Here is a 26,252-nt window from a genome sequence, read left to right on the forward strand (position 1 = left end):
TTCCTCTTCTCTTCACACTGATATTTGTCCCTGCTAAAAAAAAATCCCTCTTGACTAAAGGTGCGTTGTGTTGCCTTCCCTCTGTCCTGTCAGTTCCCCCCGCCCCTCTTCAATGTGTGTCAGTGTCTCTCTGTTGCTGTTCACAAAGCATGATCGGATCAAATACTGTTAGCTCTACGACGGGAACTCGGAGGAGCCTAAACTGTCCCGATTCTGACATTGACAGGCATATCCTCAGGCTTGACAATTACACCGCTTCACGCATGTGATGCGCGATGAGACCACTCGGGACTTACGTAGTCCTGATAAGATATAAGAAAATTGTGATACTCTTTCGATAACACAAAAGAGTAAACAATGTTTTGTGTTTTTTTTTACTTGTCAGGTTAGTTTAAAGATTAGAATAGAATGCAGTTATTTTTGTATGTCACTGTTGGAGTGAGTTATCGCAACACCCCCTTTTATCGCAACCTTACCCCTTTCCCTTCAGGGCTTTGTTTTTCCTTTTCCTGTCTTTCCTTTTCTTTCGAAAGTGTTGGTACAACTTTATGCCAAAACATTCACATTTTGAGTCAAACTGCACTTAAAATCCCTTCCAGCACAGTGAATCTTGAATGTATTTTATTGGGACAAAGTTGTGCATAAGAGAAAAATGGAAGGAAAATTATGCATGATTTTTGATTTGTTTTACAAATGAAAGTCAGAAAATTTGTTCGTATTTACACACCTTTCTAATACCTCTAATATCTCAAAATAAAATCCAGCACAACTTTAGAAGTTACCTAGTTATAAAATTGATTATCTGGAATTTCATTGACTTCAAAGTTAGGTTAGCTTATCAAACCGATTCAGATCAGGCAAATAAATCTTACATGTAAAATGCTATGCTTTCAGAAAAATGTGTCATAAAATAATAAGGGTGGGCGATATAAATTTAAAATGCTAAAAATATATTATGTACAACTTCTTTTCAGTCTTTTTAAGCAACTGTATAGCTGTGACCTCATGTCAGAACAATCATAGCCCCACAAACAAAATAATATTCTTAAAAAACACATATCCATTTTTAGACTTCTTCGGCACCCTAGTGATATAAAAAAGGGTATCTGCATACAATAACTTTGATTACATTTTTCAATGTATTGATATTTATTTATTTTTCTCATGGAACAAGCAGCAGAGAAAATAGTTAAAATACCAGTTTTGTGGGTTTTCATGCCATATTTTGTTAAGATTTACCTTTGCCGTGACAAATTTTCTCTTGAAATTTTTTTTTTAATGATTAATGCCTACTGTAAGACATAGTGGTGGGAGCATCATGCTGCGGGGACAGGAAAGCTGATCATAGTTGATGGGAAGATGGCTGAGAATGTTTAAAAATAATGCAGTGTTAACTTTCATATAATCTGAACTGCTACTCCTATTTAACAAAACACACACACTGTTGGAGAAAAATGGTTTCATTCAGAAAAAAATGCTTTTATTTTATTCAGTTCTGTCTTAATTTGTGTAGTTTTCATTACAACTGCTCCTTTTGCACTTTTGTTTACTTTATTATAGGAAGGAATCACCCGCATTGGACCTCAGAAGCAGCATGAAGAACCACATATAGGTAAAAATACAAATATATGTATTTTTTTTCTTAAGTTGTAAATTCATAACTGCTAATAGTGGGTCATGTAAAGTTAAATAATCTTTTAGTCACTTTTGTTGTCCTTGAACGTTGCATCTGTAGAGCATCGACACAGCTTTCTATATCAGCATGTATGAAGCCATCTCTGAATCCTGTTTGTAGTCGCTCAGGGCAGTTCCCGCTGCGAGATTGAAAACCACGGGGGTGTGGTAACGCTGCGACCGCTGCCGGGTTGCATCTGCCTGCTCAACGACAGAGAGGTCACCGAGCCCTGCAGACTGGCTCAAGGTCAGTTGTGGTCGTCGATGAAGCCATTTGATGATAACGTCTGTGTCCGTAATGGGCGAAGATTTGGAAAATCAGCAAAGTTAGACATCTTCAACTCTGACTGCGGTTAATCTCAGGATGTCATGTTATTTAAAATGATACCTGTTGAGGAGGGAGCACGCAAACACTCAAAAACAGCAGCAAATGCACACATCTGTGACCTGAGCTTGCAATGAGCTGAGCGCAGCATGTTATAAAGAATACCTCTCTGCACCTCCAGGGACCGTGATTATGTTGGGAGGAGCGCATAAATTCCGCTTCAACCACCCGGCAGAGGCAGCCATCCTTCGGGAGCGAAGACGGGTAGGTATCTGCTCACCTAAACTAACATTTAATCCACCATAATTTGCATAAATATTATGTTTTGAGTGATTAAAATGTGTTTTAAAGTAAACCTGCCTTTTTATTTTGCTGTTTTCAGGTCAGCGAAGGTGGTTCAACGTGCAGCTATGTTGACTTTTGCTCCCTGCCTCCTGACGATGAGTAAGTACCATCCCCAAGCAGAAAGAGAAACTCAGAACAAAAGCAATTACATCTTACATTATTTATCACTCACATGAGTGTGGAGGAGTGTGGGGGGTGTAGGGGTGTGTGTATGTGTGTGGAGTACAGTTAGACCTCTTTGCAGCTCTGTGATTATAAACATTTATTAGGAGTTAAAAGAGTTATAACAACATCCAAGCAACGCTTCAGGCTGCTGTTGGTGTGGTTTCAAACATATCACACTGTCCCCAGTTGCTGTTTACAGTTCAGCCTCGGGCGTTGCTTAGTTACTGCTGACGACTGCTTTTGCTTGAAACCTCCCTGCACAACCAACAAATCATAATTTAATCTTTTTATTGAGTGATCCATTAATGAAGTTGAAATGCTTTTACATTTTTTCAGTGCTTTATTATTTCACATGTTCTCATTGCGCGAGTCCTGTTTCGGTTTTCTAGTGTGAAAGAACTGAAGCTGGATTTCACTGAGGAGTTTGCAGTCAGACGGCGCGTGGAGGAGCAGAAGCGCTATGTGGAGAGTTTGCGGCAGGAGATTCAGGCAGAGCAGAGGAGGGCCGAAGGAGAGCTGGATAGAGAGCAGGCCCAGCTCCGGCAGCAGTACTCTGACAGTGGGTTTTCTCTCTTATTAAATGTTCCCTTAAGTTTCAGTTTCAAAAGTCAAAATCAAATTGGAAATATGTTGCAATCAAAATGTTTGCACCTTTTTATACAACGCCTTGAAGAAGCATCCATACCCTTGAACTTTTCCAATATTTGATCATTAAAGCCACAAATCTGCCTTTATTTCAGTGGGATTTAATGTGATATTTACATTACAATTACTGGATAATTGTAAAGTAGAAGAAAAATGAGAGATGTTAATATTTTCAAAGGAGTCACAGCTGAAAGTTTTATTGACTACATTATGTCTACAGACATTGTAGATAAATTAGAATATACATCCCAATGAAGGTTGTTTATCAGAGTAAAAGTACATTTTGAGAATGTACTTTCTGGTTTGTAGTGCTTATCAACGTTGTTTTTTTCTTTTTTCACCACAGTGCATCAGTGGATTTTGCATGAGAAACTCCTCCTGAAAACAGCAGAGGAGCAAGTGAAGCAAGACTCTGGTGTCCAAACTGACCCCTTCCCCGCTCCTCTTCTGGAGAAACTTACAAGTCAGGTGTTCATTGGTCAGAAGAATATTATCATTGAATATCCTTGCAAGGCAGTGAGGGCCAGGAAGAAAACCGTGCAGGATGAGCTGTTGAAGCATCACGCCCTCCGCTGCACTGAGGTTCGTATCCGTCGGAAAAAGCTGCACTGCCAGCTGCAGAAAATCGCCAACAAACAGCATCTGCTGGACGCTAAGAGAGAGTTACAGCATCTGGAAAGTAAACTTCCTCCTGGACCAAATGTCCAACAGTCTCTAGAGATGGGCTCACCTTCGAAGCTAGAAGAACAATCCTTTGTGTCACGAAGACACTCGTTTTCAGTAGATCTGCTGTCTCGGCTCTACCCACAGCGTACACCTATCTTTAAGTAAGTGTATTGACTTTTTGTCCCCCTTGATTTAAATGAGCTTAATCTTAAATCTTTCTTTTCTTTTCCACCCATTATTAGGCACTTCCTCAAGAGAAACAAGTCTGTGGAACAATCTTTAAATTCAGCAACTACGTCCGATCCCATTAGCGGCAGAAAATGGGTTTCTGAGGAATATATCCCTCGAGGAAGAACCCAAAGTTGCTCAGGCTCCATCTCCTCTGGACACAATCAGAATAAAGTAAACCCTTTCGGAAACACCAGACAAACCGAGGAACCACAGCTTCAACCATGTTTGGGCCAGCTGGGAAGAAAACCTCTGCTGCCAAACCGAGACATGTTATTTAAGAACAAATTGGGCAAAAAGCCTACAGCTGTATCAAAATCACCTCTCAGAGCTGTGTCGCTTCCCGTCTGTAAAGAAAATCTACAAATATCCAAAACAGATAAAGTGTCTACTGATGGAAAAGGAGACAACAGTGGAAGTAAAACCATCAGCAGATCATTGTCTCATTTTGTAGGGCCCAGGATAAAAACGGCTCTATCAAAAGTTTTCAGAAAATCACCATCAGGTGTAAAGGGACGGAGAGTTCTTAAGCCTCTGGGGAGGATTGCAGGTAAATTCCCTTGGAGACGAAGAGTAGACAAGAGCCTGAAAGGTTCTTCAGCTAATCAGAATGGTACCATCAAAGCAACTGTGTCATGCGAGGAGCTTGATCAGAGGAATCTGTTTGATAGCCACAAACAGAGACGCTGGCATAGCACCGAGGCACTGACGAATAAGAGCAACGGATGTGTAGAAGGCCATCCAAAACTGTTTGGATGGTTCGAAGAGCAAGAGGAAGGGGATGAAGCAACATCAGACTGCGAGAGCCTTTTCTCTCTCGACTCTCTGTCCTCTGCTTACGCAACCGCGCTGGCTGAGCATTTGACACGTGAAGATTCGGCTCCGAGTGAAGCAGAAAGCAACGACAGCGAAATGTCTAAAGATTCTTTAACCGTGGAGAATGGCTGGAAATTCTCAGTGGTTAAAAAGCGCAAACAAGCAGCAATTGAAACTTACTCGCGAGTAACAGATTCCGTAACCGCAGCAGAGGCGCATTTGAGTCGTGATGCTACAAGGAAATCCCCAAATCAGAGCTCATTAGAAGCCACCAGTGTGCACAAATTGATTGAGGATTTCAGGAACCTGCAGACCGGCACCTGCAATGTGAAACCGCCAGAAAGCTTGCTGGCTCTTGCTGATGTTTTGTCCTCTGCAGATACGACTGAAAGCCAGAGGACTGATGGGGTTTCTCTGCCTTTACCAAGAAAAGTTTTGCTCTTGAATGCAGACAGTAACAGCAGCAGCCCTAGTCCAGTTAGCGGGAATCTGTCAGACTCACACAGTGACTCTAGATGTTTTAACTCTGAGGCTTTAAATAGTTCAGAGCTCAATCAGCGCCGTTTAGGGTTGAGACACTCTGGTGCTTTTGGAGCTTTAAAAAATGTCTTGACATTAGGAAACTGTGAAGAGTTCCCAACGGATCGGTTTGGAGAAATCAATACAACGACCTTTAAAACTTCTCTAGAATCTGTACATCAAACTATTTGCATGTCACAAAAAGACATTCTCCAAGCAACATCAGACACATTTCACGAGCCTACAGATGCTGTGTCTGCACCGTGTGGCTCAAGTTTTCCATCCGACAACAGACCTGATCCTTTAAATCCGTTTCAACCCTCAATTGACAAAGAAGCAACAGATGTAGGTGTTGAAAATGTCCGAGATTTACAGCTAAATTATTTTAGGAACCCAGAGGATAGATCAGTTAAATGGGAGGAAACCAAAAGCAATGAGCTGTCCGTTGCTCCCCAGCAGGAAGTTGTTAAATTGGCCTGTAAAAGTTCCAGGAAAAGGAACAAAGAGCACCAGAGTGCTTTTATAGGCTGCCTGAAAATTCCAAAAAGGAGCGACGGCGGGGAGTTGGAAACTTTCTCCTCGGCACCAGGTGACGGCTTGGAAGGTGTTTGGTCTGATGACGATAACAGCAGCAGTGCCTCCAAAGGGAAGTCGAACAGCCAAGGATTTCACTCTTCTTCTGTTGATGGCTGTGATAAACAACATTCGGTTGCTTCAGATTCAAGGCCAGTTTCTGATCTTCAGAACATCAAACTTGAACCAAGCAGCCAAATCTTCGAGGACAAGAGTTCTCAGTATGAAGCCGCTGTTGGAGATAATGAGTGTGTGAGAAGGGGAGATGTAATAGCAAATAAAGATTTTGAAGTAACAGAAAGGGTTAAGTACGACACTGATATTGACAGGAAACATCAAGAAAAAGCAAAGCACGTATGCAGGTCGGAAGCCATATGCAGCGCTATTGATCTGAGAATCTCTGAAGTGATAAAAGAGCATGTAGATTCGTCGGGAGGGATGAGCAAAAGTCACAGTCTGTGTATTTTGCCATCGTCTGCATGTCATTTTAGCTCTGATTGTAATGAATGTAGATGGATGCATGACCAGCAGAAAGATGAGAGGAGTGAAGATGTGAAAGAAGGAAAAATATGTACCGATGTGCATGCATTAATCACAGCTGAGCATTTGGGATCACATATGAAACAGAGTACTAGTCATGAAGGCCTAGGAAACCCAAAGGGGAAAAATGCTCTACCTCAAAAAGTAACAGACGAAGCTTCACCCAAAGTAACCTATGCCCCTGATATGATCACCAGTAACATTTACTCAAATAAAGATTCTGATCATTTTAATTTTGATCTCATTCCTCAACTCCAAACTCAACACTTAAGACAGCAGCTTCACAAATGTATCCATGACACAGCTTCCGCCTTGACCCACGCAAATTTGAAGTATCTCTCATCTGTTTCAGACGATGTCAGTAAAAACTTCATAACCGATGGTGTAAAAACAAGCAGTCATTCACCTGAACAAAGCTCACCACACATGATTAAGGTATTTAGAACCAATGTTGATCAGTCTGCAGCAGAATTCTTAACTCATCAAGTAAAAGCAGTCAAACACCTCTGCAGTCAAATCAAACTTTCTCCTACCCATGGAGAAAATGTTGAACTCTACCACAAAGCTGGAAGCAAGCCTCTCACAACACAGGATCAGCTAAATTGTCAACAGATATGTACACAGAACATAGCTCAGACTTCTGTTGGTGGTATCAATTCAAATGCCAAATGTCCAAATTCACAGAGCAACTTCAACAAAAATCATCAAATAAACAACAAAGAGTTTTGTGTGGCAAACAATGATAAAGGGGTTGAGACTTTTTCTTTCGATCCAAAGGATGAAATATGCGTGCAGGAGTTGAATGCTAAAACGATTCCCTCTGATAAAGATCTAAAAACATCACAAGCAGGTTCTTCCGTAATGTCCAAAGAGGCCACCATAACCATAAACACAACTGTTACACCAGGTAATCTTGCTCTTAGGAAGAAAAAAACAAAGCGGTTCAGAAAGTCTGATGTCAAAACTCGTCCTGCTTCTTTCTCTGATTCTTCTCTCAAGTCATCGGATGAAGATGACGAGGAGAAGCAAGGGAATAGGAGGCATTATTGCTGGCTGCTAGGAAGACCTAGCAATGAAGAAAGTCTTGTATCTCTTTCTACAAGTAAATGTAAGACAGAAATCCTTAAAGGGAATTATGGTGAAAATAAAGAATTTAAGATGGATTACATTCCACCAAGGCACTCTTTACCGCTCCATACTGCATTCCAGAGGGTGGATGCAGAAAAAAGCCACCTGAACGAAAAGCAAAGTGAAGCACAGCACACACCACATTGCCAGGGCTCACCCATCCATTTTGCATCCAGTGATATCAACCCCTTTGTCCATCAGTGGCAACACAGCGACTCAAACCAACACTGCTACAAGACCCCTGTGTTTGGAAGTGCCGCTGACCTATCTATTAAATCTCCTCTCTTGAACAGCTCTGAGAAACGCCTAGTAAGATGCTCCAGTGCTGACAACGGCTTGAATGGGCTGAATTCTCCTTTTAACTCGCACCTGAGTACGTACGCCACCAACAAGGGGCTCTCCAGTACCCTCAGTAGCATTGAGGATCATAGAGAGAGAGTTGCTACACAGCACAAGAAAGCACAGGCAGAGACATGCAGTCAGGCAATAAACGCTTCCGGTAATGACGTTGCCGGTTGTGGTGTCAATTCAAGTCAGGTCAATGAAATCATGCTCGTTTACTCATCCGAGCAAGAGTCAAAGACGAGCAAAATGCAGCTGCAAAGGAGAAAGATGCGTGAACACGGTTCTCAAACCGAATCGAGGCTTGGCACAATCAGTAACAGCAGTCTAAAGAGGAAAGATCGCCACAAAAGAAGCAACACTGATGTTCCTTTGTCCCAGAGGAGCAAAGTGGATATTAAAAAATCCTCAACGTGGGCAAGTATGGAAACCATGTCTGCTCATCTCTCCAAGCTTATCGACAGCACTTCAGACCTGCTGGGAGATGTTCAGGGGATGAGGACGGGTGAAGTGAGCAAATCCAGTCCTAGGAGTAGCAGCTCATCACATCGTAGCTTGTTATGCAGTGATTCGCATGGATGTAGCAAGAAAGACCGCTCAGTTCAAACAGCCTTAGACGTCGGAATCCAGACGGAGGAGCTGGTGAATGTAATGAGCGGCAAGGCTGCTGGTAATGAAATACTCAGAGAGAAGGCTAAATCTTATGAAGTTAAGGTGATTGTGAAAGTGATTGGTCCTGAAGACAAGAGTATGCACAGAGTGGTTAAAAAAGATGCTGAGACAATGCAAAACTTCAATGTCTCTGTTGCACCTCAGTCAGATAATGACCCTCAGATATTGGCGTTCACAAAGACAGCAGCAAGTTGTCACAGGCGTGCAAAATCTGCTTCCTCTCAGGCCTCGAAGCAAAGCACTCTTGAGGAATCAAGCCGCAGAAATGTTGCAGTCACCTCCAGATCATCAAGAAAGTGCTTTCAAGAAAACCACAGCGTGTCGTTAGCAAGCAATCCAACTGGCTTTATTAAAAAACAAGCAACATTTACAGACCGTGCCTCATCTCCCATTGTTACTGTGGGAACTAGATTAGGTTCAAGGCAGAGCGGAAAACAATCAGTACACTGTCAACCAAAATATAGGAATCAGCAAACAAGCCATTCCTCTAAGGAGGGCACACCTGCAGTTCCTTCTGCTGAAAATGCTAAACAGTGTTTAGATGCTTTTTCCACTACATCAGAAACTATATCTCTTGAGAGAGTGAGTGAAATGAGTTGTTCAAATCCTCAAGACGTCTGTACGAGTTCTTCAAGTCTTAGGTCACCATCGGATATAGACGCAGACATTGTGAAGAGAAAAGTGACCTGCGAAGAAGAAGACAACCACAGGACCCTCTCAGAGAGGCACAACCACTTTTTTCCTACCGTGAGACAAGCAGTTGCGCATGAGTGGCAAGGGCAAGAATCCAATTTCACAAGTGCTTCCGGAGATGTTTGCATTGATATTGGCCATTTATCACCCTTCAGTGACTGTAGAAATCAACTGAAAGAGGATGACACGGTATCACTGGCGCACAGTGAGTGCGGTACAGAAGTTCTTGTGAACACCGAAGTTGCAACAAGTGTTTCTCCTTGGGATGACCATCAGATAGTCCCAGACGACCTGCCCGTGCACAACAAGTTCACCAACTGGTCAGGAGTTGGCCAGAATCAACAGCCACGATGCTCAAACAAAGACGACAGAAACCGTGCTGAATGGGACGATATGGACAGCACGGGTTCAAACCTGGATGTTGTGGCACAAAATGACAGAAGATCCCGAGAGATACTGAATCTGCAACGGGAGAGAGAGCGAGTGATGGCGAGCGTCAACCTCAGTACGAGCCTGACGCCTTTGACTGTAGAGCTGACGGAGGCTAAGCTTCACTACGGCCTGGGAGAGACGGATGCGTTGTTAAAGTTGCTGTCCCAAAGGTCCAAAGAGGAACTGCAGCCGCTGACCTCCGCTGCATCCAAACAGGAGCTGTATGACAGGTGAGGACCAAGAAAAGTATTCATTCTTCAAGAACTTATTTGAATGCATATTTTATTAAGATTTTAATTGTTTCGTTTTTAAACCGATTTGAAAGCCACATGTATTCCCCTTTAGATTTGACATTTATGCTCTACCTTGTGTTGGTCTGTCACATGAACTCTTAATTAGATTTCTCGGTGAAACGCAGTAATGTGCTATACATCCAAATCAGCATAGACTACCGCTTCTTAGCTCTTCTGGCAATAAAATTTAGATGCTGTGCAAAAGATGTACAGAATATATGATTTTTTCCTGCTTTCAGATTCCTAGTTTACCAGGAAAAAAAGTTCTTAGTAGGAACTTGACTAGACCATGAATGTCAGTTTAATAAATTCACCCACACATTTAGGTCACAATGTAAATTCAGTGCTGCAAATTCAGCTCAGACATATTCTTTACCCTCAAAGGTGCTACAGCTATTTAATTTCTTGATCCTCTCAGGCACCGCCGGAGCATCGAGGCTTTAAGGCGGGAGAGGGAAGAACGCCTCCAGAATTACAGAAGAGCTCGCAGTCTGAGCCCCAGCAAACATCCCCCGCCACAGGAAGCTGATCCCACACGCAACCACCGCAAAGAATACCATGGACGACAAGAAGTCACTAGGTGAGACACTGAATGTCACTGGATATTAGAAACATATAGCCTAATGGAATAATATTTATCTGTACAGTGGAGCATTAGGGCCAGACTAATTTTTAATTTTTTTTTATTACGAGAGCGATGACAAATTATTAGCAGGATAAAGATGAAGTATTACCAGAAGAAAGTTGTTTAATTAGACAAACGCTTTGATGAAGTCATCAAGATCTGATGTAACCAGCTTGAGTAGTTCATGGTTCTTTCTTTAAAACAAAACATCTACTCCGCTGTACATGTTTGTTGATGTGAGCACATATGTTTTTGCTAATTTCACCAGTGTGGAAGTTCTACTTTTCTTTTTTTTAATACCAAATCATCTGTACCACAGTTTACCAGAACCTACAAGAGAAGTGGGACAGTGCCCACCAGACATTGAGCAGCTGCTGCGAGACTACAGCCGAGCCCGGGAAGAAGCCAAGACGGAGATCGCTAAGGCTCGAGAACGGCTGAGAGAGCGGACTGAGCTGGAGAAACAAAGGATACAGCAGCAGACTCTGTCTCAGGGAATAAAGGTCAGTTGTCCCGTCTATAATTGGCAGAATCATAATTAACTTCCTCTGAGTGCAAAATGACATTATTGAGTAGCTAAAGATCCCCTCTTGTGAGGTTCACAATCTGCAAGATACTCCACTGTAGATAATAACACGTACCTAGTAAATGTTGGATGCTGTTAATTTTACTTTCAAATGAAATTAAATGTTTGTAGCTGCTAGCAATTAAATTTAGATTTTTAAGACACCGAGATTGAAGCAGTTTGTAAAAGTTTGAAAAGATGATTTTATATTAGTGTTTTGCTACATGAACACAGTAAATCTGACTTCTGTTGACATGATTTCCTCAGGACGACCTGAAGCATCGGACCATAATCAGCAACAGCACTTTGTGCACAGGATCCAGTCTGAGTCTTTCCTCTGGACCAACTTCTGGATACAACAGTGGCAACACTACTCAGCCACAGCTATGCAACAGAGCAGCATTAAATCAACAGGTTTACACACTTTTACAGATTATTTGGGATTAAAAACACTGCTTTGCTCTTAAAATTCTCAGTCTGAGTGGTTGGGGTATTTTTCCACTGTAAGATGTAACTCTGGGACTTATTGCATTATTGATGCTGTCTGTTGCTAGATTGTTGGGGTCCAGGGCGAGGGGTTGAAGCTAAGGACACGGCCTCCCGTCTGCGGTTTTCAGAGTGTGAAAACAAAACAATCATGGCTGTCAGCTCAGGGTAACTGCACAAGACTCATTTCTAATCCTCAAGTAGACTTTTTGAAATGACAAATATTTTAATGTTTACTGTTTACGAGATACCTTCTGGTAGAAAGACTTACTTTATACAGCAATATTTACAGGAGAATGCATTTTATAGTCAAGTCTAAAACTGGTGACGTGTCTTTATTTCCATACCTGCTGCATTTCCTTTCTTCATTATAAATGTGTTTTATCAGATGTTCGGCTTGAGCTTCCTGTTAGCAGCTTTGAGCCATTGATGACCTCCTCTCCATCGCCCCCTGTTGTTGCACGTCAGCGCACTGCTTCCTTTGGCTCAGTCACCTCCATATCTACAGCACATCAAGACATCACATCCACCCTCGTCTGTCAGGCTCTGGCTGAGGTAAAGTTGACAGAAATGTATTTTTTATTTTTCCCCAGGAAAAATTCTATTATAGGTTTGCTTTGTAATTATGTATTTGACAAGTTTTCTATAATACTGAACAGTGTAGCTTTGAGATATCTCTCGAAAGAAAGACCCCACACTGGGATTCAAACCCAGAACCTTCTTGCTGTAGGGCAACAATGCTACCAATAGTGTCAATGGTCAATCTGCCAAACAAATCATAAAAAATTTCATTATTTTGAATTTTTTAGAAACAAAATACAACTAGCAAAGTTCAAAAAATGTTTAAAGATTCTGCATTTAATCAATAATTTTCCAGTCAGAATTGGAGATTTTAAAATAGAGTTGATTTAAATTAGTCCAGATACTTTAAAAGTAGTGAAATAACCAAGTGCCACATTTAGAAAATTTTAAACTTATTTCAGATCTGTGTTTTTGTCTTATTTGTAAAACCTACAGATCAGACTACTGTTCAAGCAGGTTCAAAATTAACACTTTCAACTGAAATGACCAAAGTCTTTAAAAAATAAAAACATGAAAAATAAAATCCAAAAATTTGATCATGGAAAGATCTGGAATTTTTTAAGGAAAACTGTATGGGGACCTTGGGAAATCAGTGTATTTTCAGTACTGAATCGAAATGTTCGATTCTGTGGGTTAAATCAACTTCAGTCTGCATGAGAACAGAAAATAACAAATATTTAAGTTATATTTTTATATTATTGCACAGAATGTGTCCATGTATTAGAACTGTGCTTTAATCAATGAGTTTTGAATTTAAAACCTAGTAGAATATAAAATACGTACCATCTGAATTTTGGGTCACATGGACATGCAATATTGAAAGTTTCTGATAATGATGACAATGATCCAAACATCCTGATGATCTTCCTCAGCCTCTTTATTAGCTGCTATGAAATAGCCAAGAGAATTCTAGCTGTGTTATAAAATAAAGGTGGTTATATAAAATAAAAGTTGTACTAGCACTTATTTTTTTCCTAAGAAATCACTGCATTAGTTTGCTGTTTTTCCACCAATACATAAAGAAATGAGACTTTGTGACATGGTATTTCAGGTATTTGTTCAAAGTTTTAGCGAGAAATTCTTTCTCACCAGGTCCGACTGGCTTCTTTTGGGGATTTGGGCAACTTTTTGAGGGGCAAAGCTTCTGCGGGGTGGAGGTGAGCTTCCTCTGATTTAACATTTTGAAATACTCTCAGCTTGTAAAGCAATTAAAATACGTTCCTCACAACCTCAACTAAACTAACTAATGTATGTGTGCAGCTTACTGAAACGTAATCATTTGTTTATTCAGTCACCAAGGGGAAGAACGAGGAATTCAGGCATACTACAAATCTTCCTCCAGTCCCTCTGTCCATGGTTTTCTTGGGGTTGGGGAGGTGAAAAGACCCCTGGACAGCTTGTGGAACGTAATCAGCCAGATGTCCAAGAGCCACTTGTATAACCAGTCGGTTCGTTCTGTGTGGACACGACCACTAGATGACAGCACTCAGCTGGGTGAGCCAAAAACATTCTCCACTCTACCCTACAACCTCTTCTAGGTGTGTACATTTAAACATGAAATTTAAGGTGTGTATTTTTATATGAATAATATTTATATCCTTATAGCAAAAAAGCATATTTTGTTCTTACTGGTCTTAACAGACTATGCAAACTCACCTCTCCTGTGACTACTTCCTTTCTCCATGTGTTGAATAGCACAGTCTCATTCATGAATAACAAGATTGTTGTATCGCACAACCACATTTGCTTTTACACCTCTTACAAGTTGTTGTCTCATTGCGGCTGACTATAAATGGATATCACTTTTGTGTAAAATGTTGAAAATCTGTTACTTATTCCTTCCCCTTCAATTACTCAAAGCTTTTTGTCAACCTATGTAGAATACCAATAAAATACCTTAAACGGTAACACTTTATTTGTCAGAGTGTGCATGAGACTGACACGATACTGTCATAAATGTGACATAACATCTGTCATGATGATGAAGGAGTTTTCATGAATGTTTACGACTGTTGTCATGTAGTGTCATTCGGTGAATAATGACACTTTTAATGCAAAGTTGACAATTTTAACAGACTTTTAAGGCAGGTTTTAATGCAACTTTGCATTAAAAGTGTCATTACCTACCGAATAATGCAAGGTTGACGCTTTTAATGCACTTGTAATCCAACTTTTCATTAATAGTGTCATTCTTTACCGAATGGCGCTTCATGACAACAATCAAAAACATTCATGAAGACTCCTTTGTGTTGATAGCATGTTCTGTTTATGACAGTGTCATGTCAGTCTTTTGCACACCCCGTCAACTAAAGTGTCACCTTGACAATGAAATGTTTGTGGTTGAATGCTATTTGAAGGCACTCTAAATGTATTTACAGACAATCATCTTTTTTGTTACAGAAATTAGCTTTAAAATGCCATGCTTATTGTTTTACTCACTTCATTTGTATTTACTATGATTCTGATGCATTTTTGTTTTTTTCCGCAGTTTACATCCTAACAGACCCGTCCGCCTGCCACCTCACCCAGCCACGGGACTTCTGCTGCATCAGCACTCAGTCTAAGCAGGTAAGCCTGGCCGCAAAACCAACCAGGCAGCCCGGATGATTGCGTTGAGGTCAGGCGAGAATCGGCGGCGGCTGCACACCTTAATATAAGGAGAAAATTCCATTTGCTCGGGTTAGATACCGTGAGAGCAGCAGCTCAGCAGCAGCCGGTGGAATTTTCCGCTTGCACTAAATGTACAACACGCACTTTACCGGCGCCTCGCGCTCACTGAACAGAAAGCGTGAACGACACTGACCCAGAGGCAGTGTTTGTCAGCTATTTGTTATCGTTGTCAGAGTCGAGTTGCCTCTTAGCTGATCAAAACCCTTTACCGGCTGTTTTATAGATGGTTTTCTCTCTCTGGCTCAGGGTGGTCTGCGTGTGCTGGCTGTGCAGTCTGTGTTCGAGGAGTCCCTCCCCCGGCCAAGCGTTGATGCCGTCCGGGCGGAGATGCTGCCCAGCTGCTGGATCCTGCAACCAGTCGTACGTGGGGGACAGGAGCTGACCAGAGTTGTTTACTTGCTGCAGGTCAGATATGATACATACAGTTCCCCGCAGAAGTATTCATACCCCATGAACGTTTGACGTCTTTTCATGTAACAATTGCAAAATTCGTTGTATTTTGTTAGGATTTAATGTAAGAGACCAGCACAAGGTAGTGCATAAATGCAATGCGACAGGGTGTCTGTGCAGCCTTAAAAAGTCTTCAATTCATTTAATCTGAAATTAAGGCCTTAAAATGACATTGAAAAATCTCGCTTTTTCTTTTTTTTAAAAAGTGTTTGACCTTAAATACATTAATAATTGGTCGTAAATTTTGTTGTGGCAGAACAATTTATGAATGTAGTTTTTTTCCCCCTTGTCTGCCAAAAGCTTGAGTCAGACTCAAAAATCTTCATTTTGTTATGTGACTCAAAGCGGTTGAGGGTACTGCTAACTAGCTGCTAACGTACTCTTACTAATTAGCTAGCTAGTTAGCTTTCATGGGTAAGTGTAAACTGTTTTATTTTTTGTATCTTGGCACTACTTGGGTTTTTGCGATGATTTATTGTAGCACAGCAGGCTCCCCCTACCATTCCCTATATTTATAGTTCTTTTGGTCTTAAATTTCATTCAAGCTGGCATTGATAAGGTCTTAGAAAGCCTTAAATACGACTTGCTGAAACGTGTAGATTACCTGGAAGGAAAAGGACACATGGTTTCCAAATTTTACCTCGTGTAAATTGCAGTGCAGCTAATTGCAGGTCAATTACATAATTACAACATTGAGTCCAGATTTGTGTAATCTTATCAGTTATTTAGTGAGGATAGTTGGAGAACATTAGTGAAAAACAGCGAGGTGACTCTGGAGGAGCTGCAGACATCCACAGCTCAGACAATAGATCATCTGCATTGTAGTCCATGATCTATCACAGATTATCTATATAGTACTTGTCACTTAATATCATATGAATGCAGTAAAATCCAGAAAATGAGAATTCCCAGCTTGGGTTTTGTAGGGGGAGGCTCAACACGTGATATTGACTTGCCGTGCTGATCTATGGCACGATGAGTTTATAGCTCACTACTGGCAGGGCTCTCACTATTAATGAAATGAGTTTCATTGAGCAGAGGCTCATGGATTAGCTCTGTGTAATTGTTGGCAAACATTTAAAGCTGTAGCAGCTGATTCAGGCACAACAAGGAAGTTGATGGGTCAATGGTATGTCTAAAAAAAAAAAAAACTTTTCAGAGACTTTCTTGTCAATTTATATATGGTATTATATATGACTGTAGACGTTAACATTGCGTCTTTTACTTAGGTCGACCTCGGAACGCCATCTTTTCCTCAGCGGCTCTTGAACACAGTTGCCAGGAGACAGGCAGCCGTCATCGCCGACCTCAATGTTTTCCTCGCGCCATAAAACCCGCCAGAAGTGAGGACTTTGACTAGACCGTCACCAGCAGGGAGTTCTACATGTGAATTTGCACCTGGATCTTATTTACTTGACTTCTTTGTTTCAAAACGCACTGTCATGTTCCTGACAAAAAGTTGTAGCAGCTTTGTTTTTTTTTAATGAATTTTTAAAAAAAATATAAAATATTGATATTTTTTATATTTGTTTATGAATGCTTTTAACAATCTGTTCCACCAAAGATGCATCAAGTGCTTAACCTTATGCTGCTTTAATGTTTCATTTATGTCTACATTTCTTCCTGGGATTAAAATCACAATCACTTAGGAACAGCTGCAGCTTTAACAATATAGTAGACCAAAATGAAATTGTGAAGGATTTTAGAAACTTTTATTCACATTAATTTCATATGCACTGGGTGTCACATGCAATCTTTGTGTTTTATTTAATAATTTTTGATAATTGGTTGATAGACAAGGCAGATTTTGTTTCTGTACCTCTGTACACACGTGCTAATACTTCCACATGTGCCTCTTAGGACAAAAATAACCAAAGGAAAACTTTTCCTCAAACATTCCCTCTGAAATTTCTATTTCTTCAAGCAACGCATACGTTTTACATAAGTGTCCTTCATTTTAGCAAAGAATTGATTTGAAATGCTTTGCTGCAACAATTGGAAGGCACATACATGCTTGGTGTTAGATAGCGGCGCTACGCAGTTAACAGGCAAACACCTCCTGGAGGAATGAAAGGAAATGATTGCTACTCAGGAGCTTTCAAATGTACTGTGTTTATCTGTAAGAGCACTGAGAAGGTTAACCAGCTCTCTGCAGGAAGCTACAAGGAAAATGTTGGAAACTGATTTGGATGTAATAAATGTGAGGGCCACTGCGAGCAGATGAACAATTAAACTGAAAAACTCTTGCGCTTGAAACCAGCTGTAGAGGTTTGCAAAACGTCGACAGGCTCTAGAAATGGTGCTCTCTCATTTTACTCTATCGCCTCTGCAAGAAGGGAGTTCATTTTATGACTCCTTGTTTCTAAAGTCTGTGTTTTTTTAAATGTGTTTTATAGTTGTATTGCTTCTTTTAATGAGCGTAGCACAATGCTGTGTTTTACAGCTGCATGCAGAGTACTTGTTACACATTTATTAACATTCCAGATGAAAAGGTGACTTTGTTTGCGCAGTCTTCAGGTGCTGTCCAGGTCAGCTGTATCCACATGTGAAGCCATAATATTTAATTGAAGGTTCAGGAAGCTTTCTTGGCTCAGTCTCACAGCAACCAAAGAGTGACGAGTGATGTGATGGAACTCAGAGAAAAAATTTGTTCTGAAATATATTTTTATGTGTAAATATTTCCCAGTGTCATTCTTCTTGTGAAAACTTATTTATATTTAGGTAATCTGTTGTACAGTTGTTGTTGTTTTTTTTGCAATCTGTGTGATGTTTTTGGTCACTAATTATCTATTGTTCCCTTTTATTTTGACAGTTTTTATATTCAAACAATAAATATTTGTAACTGAGGTAAGTTGTGCGTCAAAATGTGGAATCTTTTAGATCATTGCACGTCAATCTTGCCATTTTTGTAGACATCATCAAGCTTCTGGCTTGTATATTTGACTACTTTTCTCAGCAGAATTAGATGGAGCTCATAAAGAGCTTGATTTCCTCCCATTGTCTCTGTTATTTAGTGTAATCCACAAATTCAGTTTAAGTGGGGTCAGAGTTTACCAAAAGGCATTTTTTTCAAACTCTAAAAATCATTTAAATCTGTTGGTTTATTGGAATGAACCCAATTTTCTATGTTTAATTTTGTAGATGGAAAAAAAAAACAGGCAATTAAAACATGTGCACCCAGTTCTTGTTTTCAAAATTCACTTAATGCACTTTCATCATTACATTCAAATGAACTACAAAGTGTAAACATCTGACCCAACACTTTATTACTCACTGATTTTTGTTTATTTATGGATTAAAGCACCTGCAGCAGCGTTACTGCCAGCATAAGCCTCCACTCTGGGACACAATAATGAAGCAGCCTCTCGTTGTCCTGGCTGCACCACGTGGAATGCAGGGGTAGCAGTGGAGGTGACATTTCTGTGTGGGTCTCTCAGGGTGGGTGTATGTTGTGTGCGCGCGATTAGAGCCCGGAGCTGGGTGTGGGAGGGGTGGTGGGGTTACCGAGGAGATCAGAAGTGCCTCTGCCATTTAGAGTCACCAGCTCTTGTCAGGAATGTCCGTCCCCCCGCGCGCACAGATCATGTACTGGATGCGCCAACTTTATTTTTAACCCGGCAGGGTGGGTCAGTCGCTGGCTTTCGGAATGACCGCGGAGCGCGCCGTGCCTTCAGCCCCTCTCCCTCGTCCCCCGTGCAGGACCGTGTCCTCTTCCTCCTCCTCCTTCTTCTTCTTCTTCTTCTTCTTCTTCTTCTTCTTCTTCTTCTTCTCCTCTTCTTCCTCTTCCTCGCGCACTGGACATCTCTGCACGCGCTGACCTGAGCCCGCCGCTTTAATGGGATTATAATTGGTTTATTGGGAGGAAGAAAACTCAAGAAACACGCTCAGAGAGGACTGAAGCTACTACAATTAAGTAAGTGAATAAAAAAAAAAACGAGCCAATTCACGCTTGTTTATTTAAATGAGTGACTTTTGACAAACATAATTAAGCTACCGCTTACTGAATAGTTAACACTGCTGTAGTTGTTAGGTAAGTTTACTTGAACCACCTGTTGGCTGGCCGTGTATATACAGTGGTGTCAGTTTTTCCTTTTTAAATAAATAAATATAAGACGGGTATTTCTAGTAAATTTAGTTTTGGCTTGAAACTCGTTTTCTTCGTGTCAGTAAACAACCCCGTCAACTATTCAGTTGTTTGTTATCTGGTGCTGCAAAAAGGCCGCAGCAGAGTGCGGTGATAAAACTGCGCAAAACTTGGTGCGGCCTTTCAAGAAGTCATAAACTTTTGAAGAAAGTTTATGACAAGTTTACAAATCTAGTTTTATTTCAGTTTTATTTCTAGTTTTATTTAATACAAATCTAGTTTTATGTATAAGGAGTTTACATAAAACTATGGAAACCCCGTATACGGTTTTTTTTTAAGTCCCCCCCCCTCCCACCCTTCCCAAAAAACACCGTATACACCGGATACCAGATATTCAAAAGCAAAAATAAGTCACCTAGAGCTTCTGGTAGTTTTTGAATGCGTTTTAAAGGCACTTGTATTCAGTTATCTAAACAATACATAGTTTAAATATCTTTTTACTATATTAATACATTTGAGAAGTAGATATAGCAATAGGGCAAACCCTAGGTCAGGTTGTCTGTATTAGCAGACAAATCAACAAAAACAAATCCAAGGGAAATTCAAGTGAGTGTATATGGCTACAAAGAGGAAAGAGATCACAAATGATCACTTTAAGTCAGTAGTTATGTCAAAGTTTATTCCTTATTCTTCATTCTCATTCCATCTCTTCCTTTCATATTCTTGCGTTTTATGTAAGTTCAAAGCCTATAATAATAACTTCACACAATATTATTGTTCCCTTTTATCCATTTTGGTGAATAACTCGTATATTTGCCTGAAAACCCCAAGTGAAGAACGACTGGCATTCTACTATTGCTTACATGAGCTGTAGAACTGTACTTTTTCACTTCACTTTTCAATTCTTCCCTAAATAAATCTTACGTTACGTATTCGTCACTCTTTATAGAAAGCACTTTATTATATTAAAAGAAAAAAAAAACATGTTCCCTGCTTTAAATGAAGAGTTTCTTCTTATTTCCCTAAAAGGACACATGCGAGCGTGTTGCTCTGTCTGGACCAGCAGAGCCTTTAGTGTAAACACTCCAGAAATTATTTACCATTGATTCCTTTTACCCTTCACCCAAGGCTGAGCTCTCGCTCTCGCCACAGTCAAAGCAATACTAACCACAGCAAAAGATCTCTTTAACAGCTGATGTACATAATCAGTGTATGTACAGCCTGGTCCAAATAGCTTCTAAATATTCCAGTTTACGAGCTTAGGTCTGCCTTCGTAAAGGAACACAGCTCAGCTTTGTGTTTTAGATTCACTCTCAGCCTGACCACGGGCCTCATTCTCATCAGCGCACGAGCCCACGCTTCAGTTTCTCAGACACATGCCCACACTGTGGGTCACTCATCTTTGGCCACACCCGTAACATCGCTCTGTTACTTAATCTCGGTTCCACTTTGTGCTGCTCACCACAATGTGCGTCCCCTCCACGCCCACACACACACACACACACACACACACGCACACACGCCCACACACCCACACACACACACACACACACACACACACACACACACACACACACACACACACACACACACACACACAGCAATCTAATGTGTTTTCTGCCCAGTGTGCGGTTTGGGCATCTGTATACAGCTGCAAGAGTGGGCTTTTTTTTCTCCTTTGAAAGCTTAGGTTCAGATCAGGTGCTCTGCTGTTTGCATCAATGCTATTTTTAAAAAGGACAGAAATAGAACTTACAGTAAATTCCAGTGAGACCTAAGTCTGGAAACCAAACTTTCACGGCTCGTTGTTTTTGTGCTTAATGATTATTTTATGTTGGTTTCCATAAAAAGTCCAAACATGTCCTCTTATTGCAATGCTCCAGTAAAATGTACAAAGAGCACTCCAAGGTCAGGCAGCTTTTGGGTATCTGCAGGAATTCAACTTGGCCTTTTTTCATCGCCTCTCTTGACACTTTCTAACTTATGAGAAATTATCCAGAGCCTCTGACTCAAACACTGTGCAGCTTTTAAACCGGGCATCTGCACATTTCTGTTTCATTACTTTTACTGGTGAAGGCTAATAATAGCTTCAGAAAAAAAAAGTTTTCTGTGCCAGCTGCGTCATATTTAAGCAAAAATAACCATGAAATTAGTTTATTCACTAAGATGCAAGTGAGATTTGCTTTTGTGACATAAAACTCATAACACATAATCATTCTTTCATTGTAAAAGCAGTTTTCCATGAACTACTGCATTCGTCTTTGCTTTAAATGTGCAAATATACATTGCAGATGGGGAGCCCTATATTTAAACCCTGTCTTGTTCTAATCCAAACCTGATTTTGCAAGCACCTGATTTTGTATGTTTTTACTGTTGTGTAGTCACACTTTCAGACACTGTTAAAAATGAAATACATTGATATTATTATTATTATTAGTTATAACTGCGTGACTTTCAGCTTCATTATTTTATATTCTCTCTACTCTCCTTAAAGAAGAGAAGAAACACAAAACATTCTCATTAAATAGGAAGATCCAAACCACTTTTGCACCTCTTTGTAGATCACCCAACACATGCCCACTAATTGCAAGTGCAACTTTTTTTTTTTTTTGTGCAACCTATTTAGCGCTCTTTATTTTAAATTTTTAATATCAGGACCATAAAGTTTGGTTAAAACTACTCACCTAAATATCTTTATTGATGGTTATAAAGGTAAATCTTATAAGAAGAGGCTGTCCAGACTATATGTTTGTTTGTGATGAAAAAACATCAACGTTATATATTAAAAATACATGGGAAGGGGAGGCAAAAACAATGCTGATGGAGGATGAGTGGCTAAACATTTGCCAAACGAAATCCACCACCACTAGCTCAGGATATTGGAGGGAATTTTCATGGAAGAATATTGTTAGGTTTTTTATAACCCCCAAAAGAACATTTTCTCAGACCTGCAGAGCTGAATCTGGGCATTGTTGGAGACGATGTAACAATGTGATGGCTGACCACTTTCATACTTTCTGGGGCTGCCCATTGATTTATTCCTATTGGCTAAAGGTAGCCAAAGAGATCAGAGTAATACTTGGTTTTGAAATGGAGCACAATTTTTAAATTATATATCTAAGCAATTTACCAAATGAACTCAACACTCAGGATACGTACCTTTTGAAAAAACTACTGGTGGCAGGAAAGAAATTAATAACAAGAAAGTTGCTTAGTGGGAGCCCATCGACATTGTGTGACTGGTCAGCCACTATAGAAGAAATATGTGAAATGGAAATGCTTACCTTCTCCATAAGACTCCAGGAAAACAAAATCCAAAAATATTGGTTGAAATGGTTAATAAATGGGAACTCAAAGGTAAGTTGAGTATCGTTAATTCATTATTCGGGCTGGTAATTGGGGTTTGATGCTGTACAGTTTGGAAGGACTTGGTAAATCTGGAAAGAAACTCCCACCTGTTTGACTCTTCATGGAACTTTACATACATTGTAACCTGTTCACCAAAAATCTGTCTGTTTAAATGTTATTTTTTTGTGGCGTATTGCTGTCTCCCCCACGATGGTGACCTCTCTGTTCTGAGTGCTGTTTATTGTCCCTGTTGTGATTTTTTTTTTCCTTTCTCTTCTTTCTTGTTGTTGTGGTTTGCCATGTTTAAAAATCTAATCAAAAATAAAGTATAAAAAAACCAAAAACTACTCACCTCAGTGTTTGGTTTTTAAAAAAAATAACCCAGCTTGACTTGTTACAATAACAAATTTTCCTGGACGATAACTCGTCCCAGAAATTATTGTTGATAATTGTTGTTGTTTTGAGGCCATTTTCAAGTAGTGTATTGACAATGGCGTGATAATGCATTTATCACTCCTAAAGTCTGATTAACTTTAATTTTTCAATGAAGTTTTAATGCTAGGACAAGAAGTGTTCTTTGCACTTTCCTTTAAACATGACAACCGTAAGCAACAAAATGGAAATAAAAGCCACTTACAAACCATGAATAAAATTTGATTATGATGTCTCTGTAAACAAAATTGCCCTTCAAAAAATATCAGTCATCAGAGTAGAAATTATCGATCTCTTTTTAATTTATCACGCTATTAATTGATTCATTGCGACAGACTTAAACCCAGCAGTGCTGAGTGTGTGGTGGTGATAAAAAAATTGTTGCAAAAGAAATGAAAAATGAATCACATCTTAACAAATTGTAGTGAAAATAAACAAGCACCATGAACTGTAGTCGTGATGTGATGCCTCAGCTGGCATTTCGTGGCTCTTCCAGGACTGCGCGCATCATAACATCCAGATGCTGGTGGAATGCTGTTATCCTACTCAGCATCTTTGATGGAAGCCTTCCTCTTTTTCCTGCTGACGGGATAACCTATTGTTAGCGAGCAGGTGTGTTTGGGCTCTTCGTCCTCAAGGACACCAAGTGGAGAGCTCGCACTGGTCTCTGTTAACTCTCTGCCTTTTAATTTCTCTACACACCCCCAAACGAAGCCACACGAGGTGTCTCCATGGAGACAGCACGCCTCGACAAACGCACTTAATTTGCTGCTAAGTGGAGTCAGTCTTCATACACGATTAGAGACGTACATGTTTGTGCTCAGCTGACACGTTGGGGATGGGAGTTTGAGCGGAGTGTAAAGGGGTTTTTACGCCATAGTTCTGGCTAGGTAATGTGTGCCATGGTGATAAGGGGATCCCCTGGTGGTGGGTGGAGTGTCCCCATGCTGATAAGAGACCTCTGCAGAGGACTGATACCGAGCAGAAGGAGGGAGACCTGTAGAACAGCATCATTGTAGAGGACCGAGGGCCTCTTCTAAGAATACACTGAACAGACAAATGTGTTGGTCAAATTGGGGCTTCTGCAAAAGGTAACTAGTGATTATTTTGAATGAATATTTATACACACCAGTTTCTATGACATTTCTGACAAATTTAATCCATTCATAATGGATGTAGGATTATGTCAAAATACCACAAAGCAGGTGAATTAGGGGGCAGGAGGATTGCTTATTTTAGATTTCTTAAATTCAGTTTGTTTTACCTTGAAAAGGTATTCATAGTCCTTAATTATGTTAACATTACAACCACAAACGTCAGCATATTTAATAAGTTTTTGTTTGACAACAGAAAGAAAGTCATAGGGTTAAAGAAGGAAAATAATACATGATTCAGAAAGTTTCACACAAATGAAAAGTTGAAAAGTGTAGGAATGCGCTCTGTCTATATTTATAAATCTATATATATTCTCCTGTCTTTGCTGCAGTTTCAGCTGCAAGGCTTCTTGGGAAGATCTGTACTGGTTTTGTGCATCTAGAGAAGGAAATTTGGTCTCATTCTTCTTTGCAAAATTGCTCAATCTCAGTCAGATTGGATGGATAGGATCTGTAGCATTCACTGTCATGTCTTACCACAGATTATCATTCCTAATTTTAACACACAAATACACGCTGACTCATTCTAGTGCAAGTCCAGTCTAAGCTGAATGCTTAGGGTTGTCCTGCTGGAAGAAGAAAAATCACTTGCAGCCTCAAATAGGTTCATTCAATAAACTTTGACCACTTTGCCTGTTTCTGCTGAGAAGCATCCCTAGAACATGATAATGCCATCACCTTGTTTCACTGTGGGGATGACGTGTTCAGGGTGATATTTAGAGATAGAGTCTCAATAATAGCCTTCCCTTAAAGGTCAGATTTGTGGAGTGCACAGATAATAGATATCATGTCACCTGTCAGATCTTACCTGAGCTATGGATCTCTGCAGCTCCTCCAGAATTTCCATGGGCTTCTTGGAAATTCTGGTCGATCAAAGCTTGAGATATAGATTTCTAACTCAACTTTTCTGTAACATTGTTTTGTTCTTTCGTCTTACTGTTTCTGTTTGTTGACATTTGTTCTCTGACAAACTTCTGATTCCTTCGTAGAACAGCTGTATTTATACTGAGATCAAGTTACACACAGGTGACTCTATCTAGTAATGAGGTAACTTTGGTTGCAGTAGGTTTTATTTATGGGTAATGAATCAAAACGGGGCTGAAGTTTAAGGTATATGAATTCTTCTCCAGGACACTTTAATTAGATCAACTCCAAATTAATCCTCAGTGAGGGCTTTTTTAAAGTCTGGAAAAAATCATTTTAAATAAAGTATGCTTTGTATAAAACTGTAGTGCACATAAATTGGACTCTCCCGCCTTACTTCACTTTCCTTACAAATCCCCACCAACGGACTCGCACACTTCTGCTTTTCAAACTACGTGAGCAGCATCATTCAAAAGAAGGCGGTTTCATCAAGCCCTGCTCCTCAGAGGGGTTGTCCTACCTCCCCCCCTGCAGTTTGATAAGAGAGTTATGCTGCACACAGATAGAGCTATCTGAGTGGCTACCTTTCAACCCGCCATTCCACGCAAAAAATACACAGACACCATCTGGGCTGTCACCGTCGAGCAGAGTGACACTCACAAAATGGAGCAGCGGGTGGAGGGAGAAGAGCAGGAGAGATGGTGGGCCCTGCTTCAAGGGCTTATTTTCATGTTGCTTCTGGACAAAAAAATGTTTCTTAATGTCAAAAATGTTTGCAGAAAAATATAAAATTCTTGTGACAGGTAAAGAAGCAATGTTTTATAGATGATATAGTTGAATAAAATATCAGCATTAGACACATTTTTGTAGCTAAAATGTTCCAAACGCAGTGCATGGATCAAAATAATTTGTTTTTGTTGAGAAGAACAGATATTT

General features: G+C 40.2%; 2 protein-coding genes across 3 annotated transcripts in view; both read left to right on the forward strand.

Moving 5' to 3' along the window:
• The window catches only part of stard9 (StAR-related lipid transfer (START) domain containing 9), a 41,613-nt gene extending 23,328 nt beyond the window's left edge, over positions 1 to 18,285 (forward strand). The window contains exons 16-32 of the mRNA XM_028000544.1: positions 1,561 to 1,612; positions 1,796 to 1,921; positions 2,181 to 2,263; positions 2,382 to 2,443; positions 2,899 to 3,068; positions 3,501 to 3,981; positions 4,063 to 9,993; positions 10,475 to 10,636; positions 11,001 to 11,184; positions 11,514 to 11,660; positions 11,801 to 11,900; positions 12,121 to 12,287; positions 13,407 to 13,471; positions 13,606 to 13,808; positions 14,803 to 14,882; positions 15,231 to 15,389; positions 16,664 to 18,285. Of these exons, the coding sequence (XP_027856345.1) occupies positions 1,561 to 1,612; positions 1,796 to 1,921; positions 2,181 to 2,263; positions 2,382 to 2,443; positions 2,899 to 3,068; positions 3,501 to 3,981; positions 4,063 to 9,993; positions 10,475 to 10,636; positions 11,001 to 11,184; positions 11,514 to 11,660; positions 11,801 to 11,900; positions 12,121 to 12,287; positions 13,407 to 13,471; positions 13,606 to 13,808; positions 14,803 to 14,882; positions 15,231 to 15,389; positions 16,664 to 16,765 (8,274 nt within the window). The 3' untranslated portion in view covers positions 16,766 to 18,285. The remainder of the gene's footprint in view (positions 1 to 1,560; positions 1,613 to 1,795; positions 1,922 to 2,180; positions 2,264 to 2,381; positions 2,444 to 2,898; positions 3,069 to 3,500; positions 3,982 to 4,062; positions 9,994 to 10,474; positions 10,637 to 11,000; positions 11,185 to 11,513; positions 11,661 to 11,800; positions 11,901 to 12,120; positions 12,288 to 13,406; positions 13,472 to 13,605; positions 13,809 to 14,802; positions 14,883 to 15,230; positions 15,390 to 16,663) is intronic.
• Positions 18,286 to 19,190: 905 nt separating this feature from the next.
• Positions 19,191 to 26,252, forward strand: part of sptb (spectrin, beta, erythrocytic) — a 47,273-nt gene continuing 40,211 nt past the window's right edge. For both annotated transcript variants that reach the window (XM_027999979.1, XM_027999981.1), the window contains exon 1: positions 19,191 to 19,347. The gene's annotated coding sequence lies outside the window, so the exon portion shown is untranslated. The remainder of the gene's footprint in view (positions 19,348 to 26,252) is intronic.

Source organism: Xiphophorus couchianus, chromosome 19, assembly GCF_001444195.1.
Source record: "Xiphophorus couchianus chromosome 19, X_couchianus-1.0, whole genome shotgun sequence".
Taxonomy (NCBI): Eukaryota; Metazoa; Chordata; class Actinopteri; order Cyprinodontiformes; family Poeciliidae; genus Xiphophorus; species Xiphophorus couchianus.